The 15,700-nt window shown below is 32.7% G+C and overlaps 1 protein-coding gene across 1 annotated transcript; it reads left to right on the top strand.

Annotated features, from left to right (window-relative positions):
• The first annotated feature begins 662 nt into the window (after positions 1-662).
• LOC143607673 (nucleolin 2-like) lies at positions 663-4,467 on the top strand. The gene is made up of 11 exons (XM_077083039.1): positions 663-689; positions 799-847; positions 1,665-1,750; positions 1,866-2,036; positions 2,663-2,707; positions 2,794-2,855; positions 3,448-3,562; positions 3,641-3,720; positions 3,799-3,877; positions 3,968-4,059; positions 4,156-4,467. Exons 1-11 carry the CDS (start codon positions 663-665, stop codon positions 4,352-4,354), a joined length of 1,005 nt encoding a protein of 334 aa, XP_076939154.1. The 3' UTR covers positions 4,355-4,467.
• Positions 4,468-15,700: the final 11,233 nt, after the last annotated feature.

Below are 15,700 nucleotides of genomic sequence, written 5' to 3'. Positions count from 1 at the left end.
ATTCCAAAACCACCATAACCGAACCGACCCATTTATTTAAGCCACAATATGTTTGGGATTAAATTCCACCAAGCATGTTGTTGGATTATATCATTTTGATGTTTTTGGTTCGTCATTTGTTATCAAATTAAGTTGAATTTCATTGTTGGATTATATAATGACCTTTTTTTTTGAATATTTGGTATTACTATTAACGATTATATACTTTGGTATACCATGTTATGTCGTTTTTTTGTAATAATTGGTACCAAACTTATAAGCCCAATTATCTTTTTGTGGTTACGGTTAACTGACCCATAACCGACTCACTATAACCTACAAAACCGATTAACCATAACCGCCATAACGGGTCAGTTATGGTTATGGTCATCCATAAACCGACATATCGGTTATGGTTATGGGTTTAACTCAAAAACGTCCTAGACCGACCCATGCACACCCCTAATACAAAAGATAAACTTTTTAAATTAAATTGACATTTTCCTTCTTTTGAATATACATCTTAATTCGCCGTCAAACAAAAGGGCGGCCGTTAAAGAAACGAAGAACAAAAACTAACGTCGTCAAATGAAATAATTTATATGTTGCTGGTAAAACACTAATATATATAATAATTTTGGTGGGTGTAGGGTTTTTGTTGCTACATTCATACATCTACATCCATGCCTAAGAAGTCTGCTGCCGCCAAGGTAATCAACCTTATTTCTCATTCCACTCTCTTACTTACTTCCTCTATCTATAGGTCTGTATGCATAGTATTACTGAGTGAGCAATCCTTTTGATTTTGTTATGTTTCAGGATCCGGCAGCTGTAGCTGCAGCACAGCCGATCGAATCAACCCAAAACGGTACCTTAGATAAAAAAAAAAAAAAACTTAGTTTTATATGTAAAATTAGGTTTTGCATAAATATATAAACACAAGTAGTGTAGTAGATGATCTAATAAACAAACAACTCATTTTTGTAATGTTTTTTTCTCTTTTTTATTTTAATTGGAAACGGGTTCTACATGTGCTTATATGCAAAATCACCGGGCCGGAAAACGGTGAAAATTCTACTTTTTTGTAGAAAGGGAGGTTTATTAGGGACTGGGAACCATGAGTTTTATATTCGAAAAGCTCGTAAAAGAACTTATTGTTACATGTATTTGCACAGTTTTTTTGGGGGGTTTTGCATATAAACACACTTAGAAGTCATTCAAATAATTAAAAAAAACTCATTTTTGTAAAGATTTTAATCATTTTATTTAAAACAGCTTCTACATATGTTTATATGCAAAAGTACCGGAAAACGATAGCTTAATTTTTACTCTGTTACGGAATCGGAACCATGAGTTTTACATCATATGTAAAAAATATTTATTTTTTTATATAAACAAATTTAGAAGGTGTATTTTAAACTTCTCTTTTTAAAACTTTTATAACTAAAACGGATTCTACATATGGTTATATGCAAAAACTCTGAAAAAATATTATGTAAAAAGTAGTTCTTTTTATATGTTTAAAAATTAATTTTTATAAACTTTTTTGATTTAAAACATGGTTCTCTGTTTCTATTCATTTTTTGTGGTTCGACAATAAACTTACTATTTTTTGTAGATTAGTTTCTGTATATTTGAATCTGAATACAGATCTTGATTTTAATTGAATGATTTACTGGTTATAGGCAAAAGAGATGCAGAAGAGGTTGTTGAGAAGCAAGTAGATGATACTAAAAAGCAGAAGACTGTCAACGGTGAAGAAGAGAAGAAGGTAATTACTAAATAATTAAGTGATGGACAATCTGTAATTAAATTTTGCATAGATTTAGTAATTGAACATTGTGTTTATAGTTTGCTTATACATTAAGTGTGTTGTTTTTATGTAGGAGGAACCGAGTGGTGATGTTGCAGCAGAAAATGAAGTCAGCTTGAACGACAAGTCTGAATCAGACGTAACACCAGCTGCTAACGCAGAAGATGCTAGTGATGATGATGAAGAGGGTTCTGAAGGGGATGATGAAGAGGGTTCTGAAGAGGATGATGAAGCTAAGAAAAATGTAATGTTTTTTTTTTTGGAAAATTGGAAATAAATAATCCCAACTTTTGTGTATTGGCCGATAATAATCCCAACTTTAAAAATCACTACCAGCAGTCCCAACTTTCAACTATTTTTGTCTCAATGTCCTCCGTTAAAAAACACTTAACGTCGTTATATTTTTTCCCGAGTTTCAAACCGATGTTTTAGATCTTTTGATCGAAAGAACGATACGAGTCAGCCAATGTAAAACTTATCTCGAAGCGGTGATCCAAACGACGAAACAATGCTTCAATTCGGGTGTTTGAATTTCCAATTAACAAAAATCAAGTCATTTGAATTATCGTTTCGAGATAAGTTTTACATCGGTTGACTCGTATCGTTCTTTCGATCAAAAACACTAAAACATCGGTTTGAAACTCGGGAAAAAACGTAACGGCGTTAAGTGTTTTTTAACGGAGGACCATCGAGACAAAAATAGTTGAAAGTTGGGACCGCTGGTAGTGATTTTTAAAGTTGGGATTATTATCGGCTAATACATAAAAGTTGGGATTATTTATTTCCAATTCACCTTTTTTTTTTGTCTAATTATATTGGCAATATTTGTTTTTAATTTATTATTGTAGTTTTTAATTAAGTTATATGCAGGCTACTGATGCTGAAATGGTTGATGCTCCATCAGCAAAGGAAGCGGTTGGTGTTTTCCGCTTATATATGTTTTCTTTTCTCTTAACGTGTATGCTTTGCGTTGCTAATAATTGTTATGTTACTTCTGGCAGCCATCAGAGTCCAAAACTTTGTTCATGGGCAATCTAAGTTTCTCTATTGAAAAGAGCCATGTGTATGTGCATCTTATTTATATATTTTGTAACTTTACTGTGTCCAATCGTTTCAACGACTTGTTATCATGCAGAGTTGATTTTTTCAAAGATACTGCTGAAGTTGTTGAGGTCCGGTTTGCCAAGAAAAATGGTCGACGTGCAGGTTACGGATATGTTGACTTTGCCTCCCCTGATGCAGCTCAAAAGGTCCGTTCGATACTTTTCCCATCTAAAATAACCATGCATTTGTTTGTTCGAACTAACCGGCATTATTCTACTTGCAGGCCCTTAAACTAAACGGAGAATTATTACTTAAGCGTGCGGTGAAGCTTGATTTAGAAAAGAAAAAGGATCCATCTTACGGGCAAACTTTTGAAACATCAAATTTAGTGGTTGGTGTTTTGTGTTCATTTATGTTTTCTTTTAGTATAACGTGTATGCTTGCATTGCTAATAAGTGTTATGTTACATCTTGCAGCCATCAGACTCCAAAACTTTGTTTATAGGCAATCTAAGTTTTTCTATTAAAGAAAGCCACATGTATGCGCATCTTATGTATAATTTTTACAACTGTATCGTGCTTGACCAATTCTAACGACTTGCTGCCCTGCAGAGTTGATTTCTTCAAAGATACTGCTGAAGTTGTTGAGGTCCGGTTCGCCAAGAAAGATGGTAAACTTGCAGGTTTTGGACATGTTGACTTTGCCTCCCCTGAAGCAGCTCAAAAGGTTAATTTGACACTCTTTTCCTAATTTAAATACTGTGTATTTATTTGTTCTAACTAACCGGCGTTATTCTACTTGCAGGCCCTTCAACTCAATGGAGAACTACTACTTGAGCGTGCGGTGAAGCTTGATTTAGCAAAGAAAAGGGATCCATCTAACGGGTAACGATGCTTCCCCATTAAGTTTTAACATATGATAAAAATCGATATCTGAATTGATGATTGTATTTTACAATGTAGCAATGAGAAGAAGAGTGGCGAGTCTCGGGGTTCAACTATATTTGTAAAGGGATTTGGTACTGAAGATGGCTTTGACAGTGTATGCTTTTACATTTCATAATCTCCCAAGTCTCTTGGTTATACATTTTTTTAAATTTTTATTAAAATTTTTTTTTGGAATATTGTACAGATTAGGAGTAGCCTTGAGGAGCATTTTAAGCATTGTGGAGAGATTTCAAGAATGTCTATTCCTAAAGATTTTGAATCTGGAGGTCTTAAAGGGTACGTTTTTTTTATTAAATCATTAAATTATTTAATACAGTTAAAATCTGTGTTTTACTAAATATCTTTTTTTAATAAATTTATCTGTGTTTTCAGGGTTGCTTTCATAGATTTTACTGACAGTAGTGCCTGCAGTAAAGCTCTTGCACTTGCTGGATCTGAGATGAATGGAATCACTATAACAGTAGAGGAAGCTAACCCAAGAGGCAACGATAGAAGGGGTAGGGGTGGCGGAAGAGGTGGTCGAGGTCGTGGTCGTGGTCGTGGTCGTGGTCGTGGCAGAGGTCGTTGTTGATTTGGCGGGCAACACCTGTTACAGGGAAGAATACAACTGTTGGTAACTGAGAATTAGTCAGTGTGTATGTTGCAGCAGGCTGCTTGTTTGATTGGTTGAGTTTATGCATTAGTTATTATTATAGCATTTGATGAGATTAAAAAAAAAAAAACCAACTTTGACATACTATGTAGTTTTATGTTTTATTTCAACGTAAATGAAACACAGTTTTGTTCTATAGGTGAGCAAATGGTACCGGTAGGGTGACGGTACCATGTTGATACCTTTACCAAATTTTTAAGAAAACCGGGATTGGGAAATTCGGGTCGGTACCGGTTCTGGTAGTTACTGAGGTTTTGCCTATGGCACCGAAGCAAGCATTTTCGATACCGATACTAAGTTTTTAAGAAATTTTAGATTGAAAAATTCTAGATCAGTACCAGTATGGTCTAGAGCTTATCCATATGTTATTCCATTTGTTTTCTTATTCAGTTACTCGTGTTTATGGTTTATTTCTTGTTTTCTTATTAGCTACTCGTATTATGGTTTATTTTGGTAGAAAGTATAAGAAGGATTTTGTATCATTGATTCATTGATAACACTAATTTAAATATTTAATGGCTAAGATTAAACGATGACAAAATCTTGATTAATAGCTATGGATTGTTACTTTTTTAAAAAAAAGTTAATCTTGTCTTACTAAATTTTGAAAAATCAAATAAATTCTATAATTTTTTAAGAAGATAAATATATAACCTGATAAAATGATAACATACCTTCAATACATAGCTCGGTACTTGATAGTACTTGATACGTATTTACTAAACATGACGAATGATTATATGACACGGTACATAATAATATACGTAATTACCAAACCCAACTAGCTCTGGGTTCGAATGGCCTCTTGTCTAAAGTGTGTGTTGCATTTTATTACAAAAATAAGTTTTTGTATAAGAATCCATCCAAAGCATACACGTCATATTAAATATATATGGTTAGTATCATTTCAAAACTTTGAAAAAATTAAGAACTTTTAGGACTCATAACAACCAAACATTTTATATATTTTTTTCATACGTTAACAATGTTTGAGACTAGTTTTACCATATTATATATATATATATATATATAGGGGAGGGATATTTTGAGAACCATGTTGAGTTTTAAGAACTTAAAAACTTAATTCTAGGCCACACATTTAATTAAATGAATTGGAATATGTGGTTGAGATTAAATCTGGCAAAAAAGTCAAAATATGAGAGAGAATAAATATGTAAGTGGTTACACTAACTTTTACGTCCGTTACACATGTGTAAAAAGTCGACTCGGTGCGTAAAAAATTCTGTAATTTTTTTACGTGTATGTAACTTACATATGTTACGCATGTGTAAAAAAAATTCGAAAAAAAATCGTTACACTGAGTTCTTCCGAGTTCTTAAAACTCAAAGGGGTTCTTAATTGAAATATCCCATATACATATATATATATATATATATATATATATATAAAGGGTGAATCATGTGAGAAGTGTTCTTATGGCATATAATTAACGTGGAAATCTTGTAATTTGTAATTTCCCCAATTGAATGTATTTTAATGCCGAAAGGACATGTTGGTAAATTTCATGTGGTATCATTTAATCAAACATATTTGTGTGTAGAAAGTCAAACTATTACATTAAATCAAATTCTTCAATTTTCTCCTTGAAAGACATATGGAGGTTACACTTTCCATATTCTTCCAATATTATACAACAATACGATTCTCTTCATCTCCCTTTCAAACATTTTATCTTTTAATTTAATTTCGTATTTATGTATAATCATTATTTGAATCTTTTATTATGTGCGTAGGTGTACATACATACATAAGTATGTATGTACATAAGTACCTGCGTACCAACGAACCTACATACACGTATACCTACATATCTACGTACATACATACCTGCGTACGTGCGTATGCACCTACGTTCATGCGTACCTACATACGGTACGTATGTACGTACATTCATCAACATACATACGAACCATGGTGAGCAGTTTTTTCATTTTATTATAAGTAAATAAAAACAAATTATAAGATTTAAAACCTCCTAGAGCTATTAGGTACCAAAAATAAGATTTGGATAGATTACAACATGCCCTTATAAATAAATTAAAGATAAAAGAAAAAGAAAAAAATTGATTGGATGTAATGACTTCTCGTTCTAAAAACACTTCTGAAAAGATCCAAATCATATATATATATATATATATATATTTGATTACATATATAAATCACAAGTTTACATATGTGTAAAATTTATGTAATAACAAACTTGCATATATATGAAAAAAATGTAGATACGTGTAAAACTAATTTTCATAATTTTAATCGTAAATATAGATATAAAAAGTGATAAACTATAATCAAATAACATTAGCATACAAAATTTTTTATAAAAAACGTTAGTTATTAAGAGTTTCTTCAAGTTCTTAAATAATTTAAGAGTTCTGTAACAATACTCATCATATATATATATATATATATGAGGATGGTTCAATTGAGAATCACAATATAACTGAAAACTATGAAAACCAGTATCCAACCATTAATCACATTTAATCAAAGGCCCATATTAATAATGGCATGATTGTAATTATTAAGAAGTTTGTAAAACAGAATTTTAATAAAAAAGGCATTTTAGTCAAAAACAAAAGACCTATTAATTTTTCATCATTTTCGTTTATCTCTCCTCTATTATACTTTTATAATCTTTTTCTTCTTATTTTATTTCTTTCTCGTCTTTCTTAAACCACTCTTTAGTTTCATGATTTTTTTTTTCCAATCTGCTATCTTGATCCACTTTTCTTTTCTAACCAAGATTAAAATGAAGTGGGTAACATATATGTAAACTTGCCATGTTAATGTATTAAAAAAACAATGAAATCAAATATAATCAAGAACTACGTGAAATACATGTAAAACTAAAGAAATACATGAGTTCAAACGATACAAATACAAGTGAAATGTCAAAAACCATAAAATGATTTTAAGTAAACAAACGCTATTACATATATGTACCATCCATGTTACCTATGTGTATGTACAACAGTTGTAGGTATATTCACCAACCAGTACGTATATGTACCAGCGGTGTTTGTCTTAGTCATTGTATTTGCTGTATTCGTCGGTCTTCAAAATCAGATGCTATGATAATTGTTCGACCCATCAGTGTCTGTAATGCTTCATCTTCTATCACTCATCAAAATCTGATCCATCTCTGGAGAAAAACCGTAAAAGAATGAAACATATATAAAACAGGGCTTTCCATTCAATTTTTACGAATAAGTGCATTTTGCATAACCTAGATTAGTTGTCCGTGGTCACTTTCGCAACCAAATTTGTATCGCATGCCTTCAGTATTCCAATCATAAATGCAGATGAGGACGTATTATTATTATTAACATTATGGGAGACTTGATTTAATGTTATACAAATCACCACAAGCTGCTCAAGGAAAAAGGCATACTAATAAGTAATAAATCTAATACCATAAAATCTACACAAGCACTCGATATAATTTTTGAAAGAAGAATCAACAATTTTAATTAGAAGATTTACTCAAAAGTCAAAACCATTAAACATTATTACCGGATTAACACTCAGATAGGTTCCGCAGACTCTAGAGCTGTTCCCGTTCGAGCAAATTGACAATGGTTGACGGTGAAGACAAGTAATTTGTGGTGGTGGATAGGGTTTCGCGGAGTCATCAATCGACAACTATTGTCGGTTGGGCTCCTGCTTTTCAAAGTTCTCCGGCCGTGATGTGTTCTAGATTTGGTGTTAATGAATTAGGTTTAATAATCTGTGGAAGAGAGATTGAAACGTCTTAGATGACGAATTACATGTATACCCTTCATCAATAGAAAAGAAAACAAATAACAAAATTATGTGATTGGTTAATAGTGGTTTTTATAGTTTTTAAATTAAGGAGTTGTTTTCATTTGAACCATCCCATATATATATATATATATATATATATACCACTGATGGACAAATTAAGACGCATATTTTAAGTAATTTACAATATTTAATGCATTAGGTACAACATTCAATAGGCAAAAATGTCATTATAACATTAAATCTCACAGGTGCATTTGAAATTTCATCAAAATATTTACAGTTTTCATCCCCTAAACTTACAACATTGGTCCTTAATCTTTTATTTATATATTCTTTTATTTTCACTTTTATGTAAGGCCCCGAACCCCGGGAACCTCACAGTTGGTAATCATTCAAACACTTGTAAAATTAAATAAACTCAAAAACCATTTCTTCCATTAAAACAAGCGTATCAGAGTGTAAATTTTGCGAAAAACATGAAAAATGAAATAAGTTCCCGAAACCCGGGAATTTTGCCCAAGAACCAAAATAAGTATAACTGTTATAAGTTTCCTTGAAATAAAATATTCATAAACAATTCTTCCTTCCAGTATGCCCTTCACCATCCAAGTAGCTCCGTGCACGTCCAAGCGATAAGACATCCTCTTCCAAACCTGAAACTTACACTAACATGCACACAAAGTCAGCTTGAGCTGAGTGAGTTCAAGTTTTAAGTAAAAGATATCAGTAGTAAAATCATGATAGCCATACCAAAGGTCTTAAAAGTAAAATGGTACATCCATCTAATCATCGTTATCGAACTTAAACATCCTCATACATACATATACAAAGGTATATGTAAACATCCATTCAATAACATCCCTATATACATAACAATATATATATAACATCCACGTATAACATCAGGGTCGAGCAAACGTACAACCCAAACACGTAACATCAGTGCATGCAAACACGAAGTAGGCATACACAACATCAGTAGTCGAAACGACTACAACATCGCCAAATAGAGGCCAAGAAATAATGTATATACACATATATATATTTAACATCCCAAGGCTTACCATAAACTAGCAAGCCTATATAAAAACTTTTTAAAAACATTTCATCAAGTAAGAAAACATTTAGGTGCGCATGCTAGCCCAAAAGTAAAATGAGTAAAAAGGGCATCATGAACTCACGTGAGATCGATCGAATACTTGCAACGAGCTAGGAAGTTCTTAAGGGCAAAATCACAAGCAAGGGCCTGTAGATTATACATAACGCGTTACTAAACTAGACTGTATGAACACTCTAGCCTAATGGGCTGTACAAGCCCAACACTTTGGCCCAAGGCCCAACACTTGGCCCAAGCCCCAACAACTTGGCCCAAGACCCAACACTTGGCCCAAGGCCCAACAACTTGGCCCAAGGCCCAACACTTGGCCCAAGGCCCAACAACTTGGCCCAAGGCCCAAAGATAGTCAAATCGGGTCGAATGCGCGTGAAATAATTCTTAAAACCATTTGTTAACCGAATCAGCCCCGAATGGACCAAATTCCGTCTTAACTCTTTTCATTCATCATAATTATGTCACCCGAGTTGATAGGGTTGACGGTTCCTTTTTACAACTCTTACTTTAACGTTTAAACGAAAATTCGCGCATCGCCGACTCGATTGACGAAGCACTAACCACAACAACCCCGAGCATCAAAAAAATAATTTTCCCACAGCCCTTAGACTCCCCTAGGGCCATGCAAACTGATTCGGTTGGTCATCCAACCGATTAACGCATCAAACTCAACAATTCTAGACAACCGAACATAACAATCAAACTACAACTAGTTGATCAACTTAACGAACACCTAAGAACATGATCTTTGAGTATGATATACGGGACATACCTAGGAAGATTGTGGTGCAAAAACTCACTTCAAACAGCCCCCACAAGAACACAATTGAACATCCACCGGTTAAGCCTAAAACGAACTTATCGATCAATAACGAGTAAAACGTGTAGATTTTAGCATGCGAAGATGCATTTAATTACATAGGATAAACTTTGAAATAAATTATTAAATTTTTACCAGACTTTAATAAATGTCTTAGTTTTATAAAAATATTTTTATTATATTTTTATATTGGACACAAAAATCATAAAAATTCCTCCAACACAGAAAGGTATGTGCAGCTATTTCAGCGCGCAACAAAATGGTTTTATTTTTATAAAATTCATTACCGAACCAAATTAAACGGATCCAATTGGGTTTGGTTCCTAACTCAAAATACTAACTTCCAGAAGTATAACCAACCAATTTGTACCTGTCAAAAAAAGGTTATGACGTCGGGAAGACAGACCAGAATCCGTCATCCCGCATCAGCTTTGACACTCGATTTTATAAATTCATAAAAACCATTCAAATCTCGTCCAAAAATTACGTATTATACCTTTCTGGAAACTAGACTCACATTAGAACATCATGGAATCAAGAATCGATCAAAAAAAGTGGATTAACATCGCGTTATGGACCCTACAATAAAGGTATACTAATCTGTCAGCAAGCTGTTATCATCAAAACTCAATCTTAACGACCAATAAACGCGTTAATATGATCAATTAAGGTGTAAAAGACATGGGGAATCATAAAACCAACCTTGAATTGAAGTTTTCACGGCTGAAACATGGCGGAGCAGAAGAAAAACGAGCAGGGGGGGTCCAGGTCCGACGGCTGCAAATAGGTTTAGGGTTAGAGTTCTCTTTTGTTTTATGATATAAAATAGTTACATCCAAGTCCTTCCAAATTGAAGTATGTAGCAACTTGGGTGGAAAGTTAAGTGAGAACGTTTACGAGGTTTGCAAGGAGCTCCTGGGAGAATGCCGGGTCAAGCCCGATAAATATACAAACTCTACAACGTGCATGCTGATAAACGAAAATGTCGGGTGTTACATACTAGTATAATACTTTAAGCCGTAAGAGGAGATGTTTTGGGAAAAAAATGATGGACAAACGGACTTTTAAAACGTATTACAAGACTCTAAATTAGAAAGATGAAACCCCGGCTTTTTGACCAACATTTATAAACGATCGAGCCGATTAACGAGATTTACGGGTGTTACATTTTAACTCAATTACCCCCACGATTTTTAAACGTTTATAACTTTTTCATACGTTAATATTTTTTAAAATAAATGGCATCATAAAAACGAGCATTTTATTATCTTTAATTTGAGTATGATATTACTATAGTTTTCGAAGTAAAAAAAACATTTTATGCATAGGTGTTTGCGGTTCGGTTTTGATGGCTTTAAATTAAACCATGAGCCAACTTTACACGTTTTTTTCGTAATCGAAAACCAAAACTGAACTGTTTAAAATTAAAACCCAACTAGGCCGAACAATTACCAATGATTATGTTCCGATATAGTTTGCACTTCAATAATAAGTTGAGTTTAAAATAAGAATTATTAATTTGCCTATGCCTTCACTTCAAACTAAGCACCAACTAATATGTTACTTAAGATAATCATAGTATGAATAAAGATTACTTTGGTCACATAAATGATAAATCTTATTAAAATAAATAGAATGTGAATTCATAAAACTGAACTGTTTAAAATTAAAACCCAACTAGGCCGAACAATTACCAATGATTATGTTCTGATATAGTTTGTATTTCGATAATAAGTTGAGTTTAAAATAAGAATTATTAATTTGTCTATGCATTCACTTCAAACTAAGCACCAACTAATATGTTACTTAAGATAATCATAGTATGAATAAAGATTACTTTGGTCACATAAATGATAAATCTTATTAAAATAAATAGAATGTGAATTCATAAAAAGATGTCAAGTACAAAGATTACAAAAAATCATACTGGAAATTGGGCTAAACTAAAGTTGTAATAGACGAGTTTACTCATATCAAATAAAACTTTGTTTAACTATATTTTAACTATATCTAATATATATTATAAAACATATATAATACTAAATAAGTAAATAATTAACATTTCAATATGTACGGTCAGCCCCGGTTTTAACCGTGAAACGTGTGACATCCCTCGATTTCGGGTCAAGTTGTATTTATTTTGTATTTGTTTTTATGTTGTAAACCGACCCGAACATTTCAAATATATAAAATATTGGATTTTATGTTACTAAAACATTCCCGCTTGTCTAATTTGAAAAACCCCTTTTACGGATTCGAAAACGGACTTAAAACGCTCAAGATACATCAAAAACGAACTTCCGGACGCGAACCGACGTGCTGACCAGCAGCAGACCAGCAGCCCTTTTTTTTTTTTGTTGTTTTGTGACTTGTTTTGACCCCTCTTGCATGCAAACCTTGATATCACACCCCATGCTTGACCCTTTCAACCCACCTTATATATACACCCCTATCCCCTTCATTAATCCTTGCTTATTCATCTCTTTCTCTTCCAATTCTCAAGCATTCAAAAGTGTTATTCATATTTTTTTGGCACAAGTCAAACTGACCATAGTCTTACATTATAATCAACTTGTTAACACTTATTTATACTTGAAGATTGTTATACAACATATATATAATAGCACCCTTTGTACCTTCGGTGGGCATTTCTCTGGTCTCAGTCGGTTAAGTGTCCGACCCATAAGACAAAGCTACATGGAGGACTCGTAATAGTCCTTGATTATATATATTTTCCGCATCTAACCATCAAACTTGTTATACTTGTTTAAGTTCTACTCATCTTAGTTCTATTTTACATTTTGAGTTTCCATGGTTATGGGTTTGTAGAATCTAACCTCGGTCGTATCCCGAATCAAGATCCGAACCGAAAACCGAACTTTCGTTTAAAGACTTTGTTGTTGACTTTTTGTATGTAAGACTTTGGTATTATTATTTTACAAGTTCTATGATGTTTGGACATGTGGTAACCATTCTTGGCCTTATTCCAAGATAAAAACCGAACCAAACCGAACTAAACCAAGTCTACTCGCTTAAGACACACAAGTGTGTTTTTAACCATTAAAGCTTATATATTTCTTTAAAAATACTTTATAAACTGATTTTAATTATTTCACAAAGTACTCGGAATGTTGAATCCAACTTGATCCTATAACAAAGTTTGGACTAACTAAACCGAACACTCGCTTAACGGACGTTGTTAGTTCTAAAACAATAGAACTACATACTTGGTTAAGTCTCTTTAAGAGTTATTGAGTTATCTCATACATTTATTATTTTGGGAAAGTTGACTTTGGGTTTGGTCAAGTCACCAAGACCCGAACCGACCACCCGAACACTTGTTAAAACCCGTTTTAGTATCTAAATTATAAAGGGACTTGCTTTCTTGCATTTTTACCCACCTTATTACTTAACATAGGTTGAGTAAAATTAAGGGCTAGATACTTTAACCCGGTTTCGAGCAAACTTACATTTTTAAAGGACTATTATTATAAGTTCTTAAATATTTACATTTTAAACCTTAAACTTTAAATTGTTTACATTTCTTATCATTTATTTTCATTTAAAGACTTCCAAGACAACTTTTCTAATACAAGACTTATTTTCCTTTAGGCTTCGTTCGTTAAACTCATCGTTCCGGTTAATCTCCAAATCATCAAATCTTTCAAGTTTATTACTTGAACGTGAGTACTTTCATCCCCCGTTTTCACTCTTTCATATTTTGGGGGTGACATTGCAAACTTATTCAAATCCAAATGATTTATACTGGAGTCTTAAACCACAAACTTTATTGTATACTTTACTTAAACAAATGCTCGATTTGGTGATTATATGCTTAAGTGCTAATGTGTTTACCGCTTTTGGATGGTTGATTTATAAATCCGAGTATATCTGGCATCCCCTTATAGAAAGGTGTCGTTAATGTATTCTTATTAACGATTTCATTTATCTAAATTGTTGCTATTATTTATTGTTTTGTATACAAGTTGTGGAATTTCATATTATATATCTATTGTTCAAAAACTATGAAATTGCTCACCAACCTTTGTGTTGACAAATTCTATTTATGCAATGTTATAGGTTTGACTTTAGGTTGACTCGAGGACTTGAAGAAAAAACGTTATCGAGACTATTAGGATATTAGCAAAACGAACAATATATTATTTACTATGATTTGAATTCGGTTATTGTATGAACAAGTTATGTGACTCTTTGTGTTTTTATGAATTTAAATGAGTTGATTAAATATTATCACTTAATAGTGTTGTGTGCGATGAACAATCGGTTGCGCCCCGACGTTTCCGTCAATGGTCGGGGTGTGACAAAACGAAATTGAGGTCTCACAATTTATGGAATAATGAACACCCATGAATTTGTTACATGATTACCAAAATATGTGTTTCCCGATGCTTCGCGCGGGTACTCTTCTAGTATATATATATATAGACACACACATTACTCAGTTATCATATATTTTTTAATAAATATACTAATATTTAATATAATAAAAGATTATAGTTAAGAAGGTATCAAACATCTTTCATTCTTATGGATAAAGAATAGGGAAAAATGGTTGGGATAGCATAAGACGAATGCTGTATGTTCTTGTTTTAATTGCTTGTATATGGGTTTATATATAATTAACTGTTATTTTGTTGTATTGGTGGATGTAACTTGCTGCGAATACTCTCCTTTCTTTGTAATGCATTCATTAAAAAAAAATATGAACAATAAACTTGTTTAGACCCGCAAGGCTGCAAATCTAGCCAGACTAAGAATGCGAAGCTCAAACTTAGGATTGTATATTAACTATAAACCCCTAAATTAAGAGCTCAATACGAGATTTTAACAAAGCAATCACGAGCAGTTTACAAATGCATTGACTTTTTTACCTTCATGCATGTAAATTAACGTTTAAGACATAACTGATTAAAAAAAATGTTTTTGAACTTTTAGTTAAAAATTTAATTAGTAGTTTTTGTAATATCTATTATATGAAGATTGAAAAGTGGCGGGTTGGTGCAACAAGTGGCCTATTGGTTCACTTGACGGCACCTCAACGGTCCACTCCTTCTTCTTTTTAAGTAACTTTTTAAGTTATTTTTGTTAGCGGCACCTCAGCCGAATTCGTGTCGATCGGTTTTCGGCCTTACTGCGTTGGTTATTATTATTTTTGTTAGCTCGTCGCGCTTTTTTAATGCCATCGCCATCACCTTCTTAATTCGTATTGGTTTGTAGCCACAAACATGTACGTGTTTTGTTGCTGAATTTATTTTGTTGTTTCCAATACCACTGAATTTTCGTTAACATTTAAAGCATCAACATTAAATTTACAATCAATATTTTTTCTTTTTCAGAATGAACGTGACAATAAAAAATGAGTTAGTTAGTGAAAATGGGTGGTGTAAGATAGTCGCAGGATAGAGCATGGGCCACACTAACAGTGAAACGTGTCGGTTAAATTAATATTAAAATCGCTCCATATTCCCAGTAGTTAGTTACTTAGTTTAGGTTAGTTAGTTCCTCAGTGCTTGCTATCTATCTA

The sequence above is a fragment of the Bidens hawaiensis genome, unplaced genomic scaffold (genome assembly GCF_021521415.1).
Source record: "Bidens hawaiensis isolate Kalapana, Puna unplaced genomic scaffold, B.hawaiensis_p1.1 tig00084881_1, whole genome shotgun sequence".
NCBI classification, from domain to species: domain Eukaryota; kingdom Viridiplantae; phylum Streptophyta; class Magnoliopsida; order Asterales; family Asteraceae; genus Bidens; species Bidens hawaiensis.
The sequence above is the reverse complement of the archived record's forward strand: the minus strand, read 5'-3'. Positions and strand labels throughout refer to the sequence as shown.

Coding starts and splice junctions, on each gene's coding strand:
- LOC143607673 (XM_077083039.1), top strand. CDS start 663: ATGCCTAAGAAGTCTGCTGCCGCCAAG. Junction 3,563..3,640: donor CCCCTGAAGCAGCTCAAAAG/GTTAATTTGACA, acceptor TTCTACTTGCAG/GCCCTTCAACTCAATGGAGA. Junction 3,878..3,967: donor CTGAAGATGGCTTTGACAGT/GTATGCTTTTAC, acceptor AATATTGTACAG/ATTAGGAGTAGCCTTGAGGA.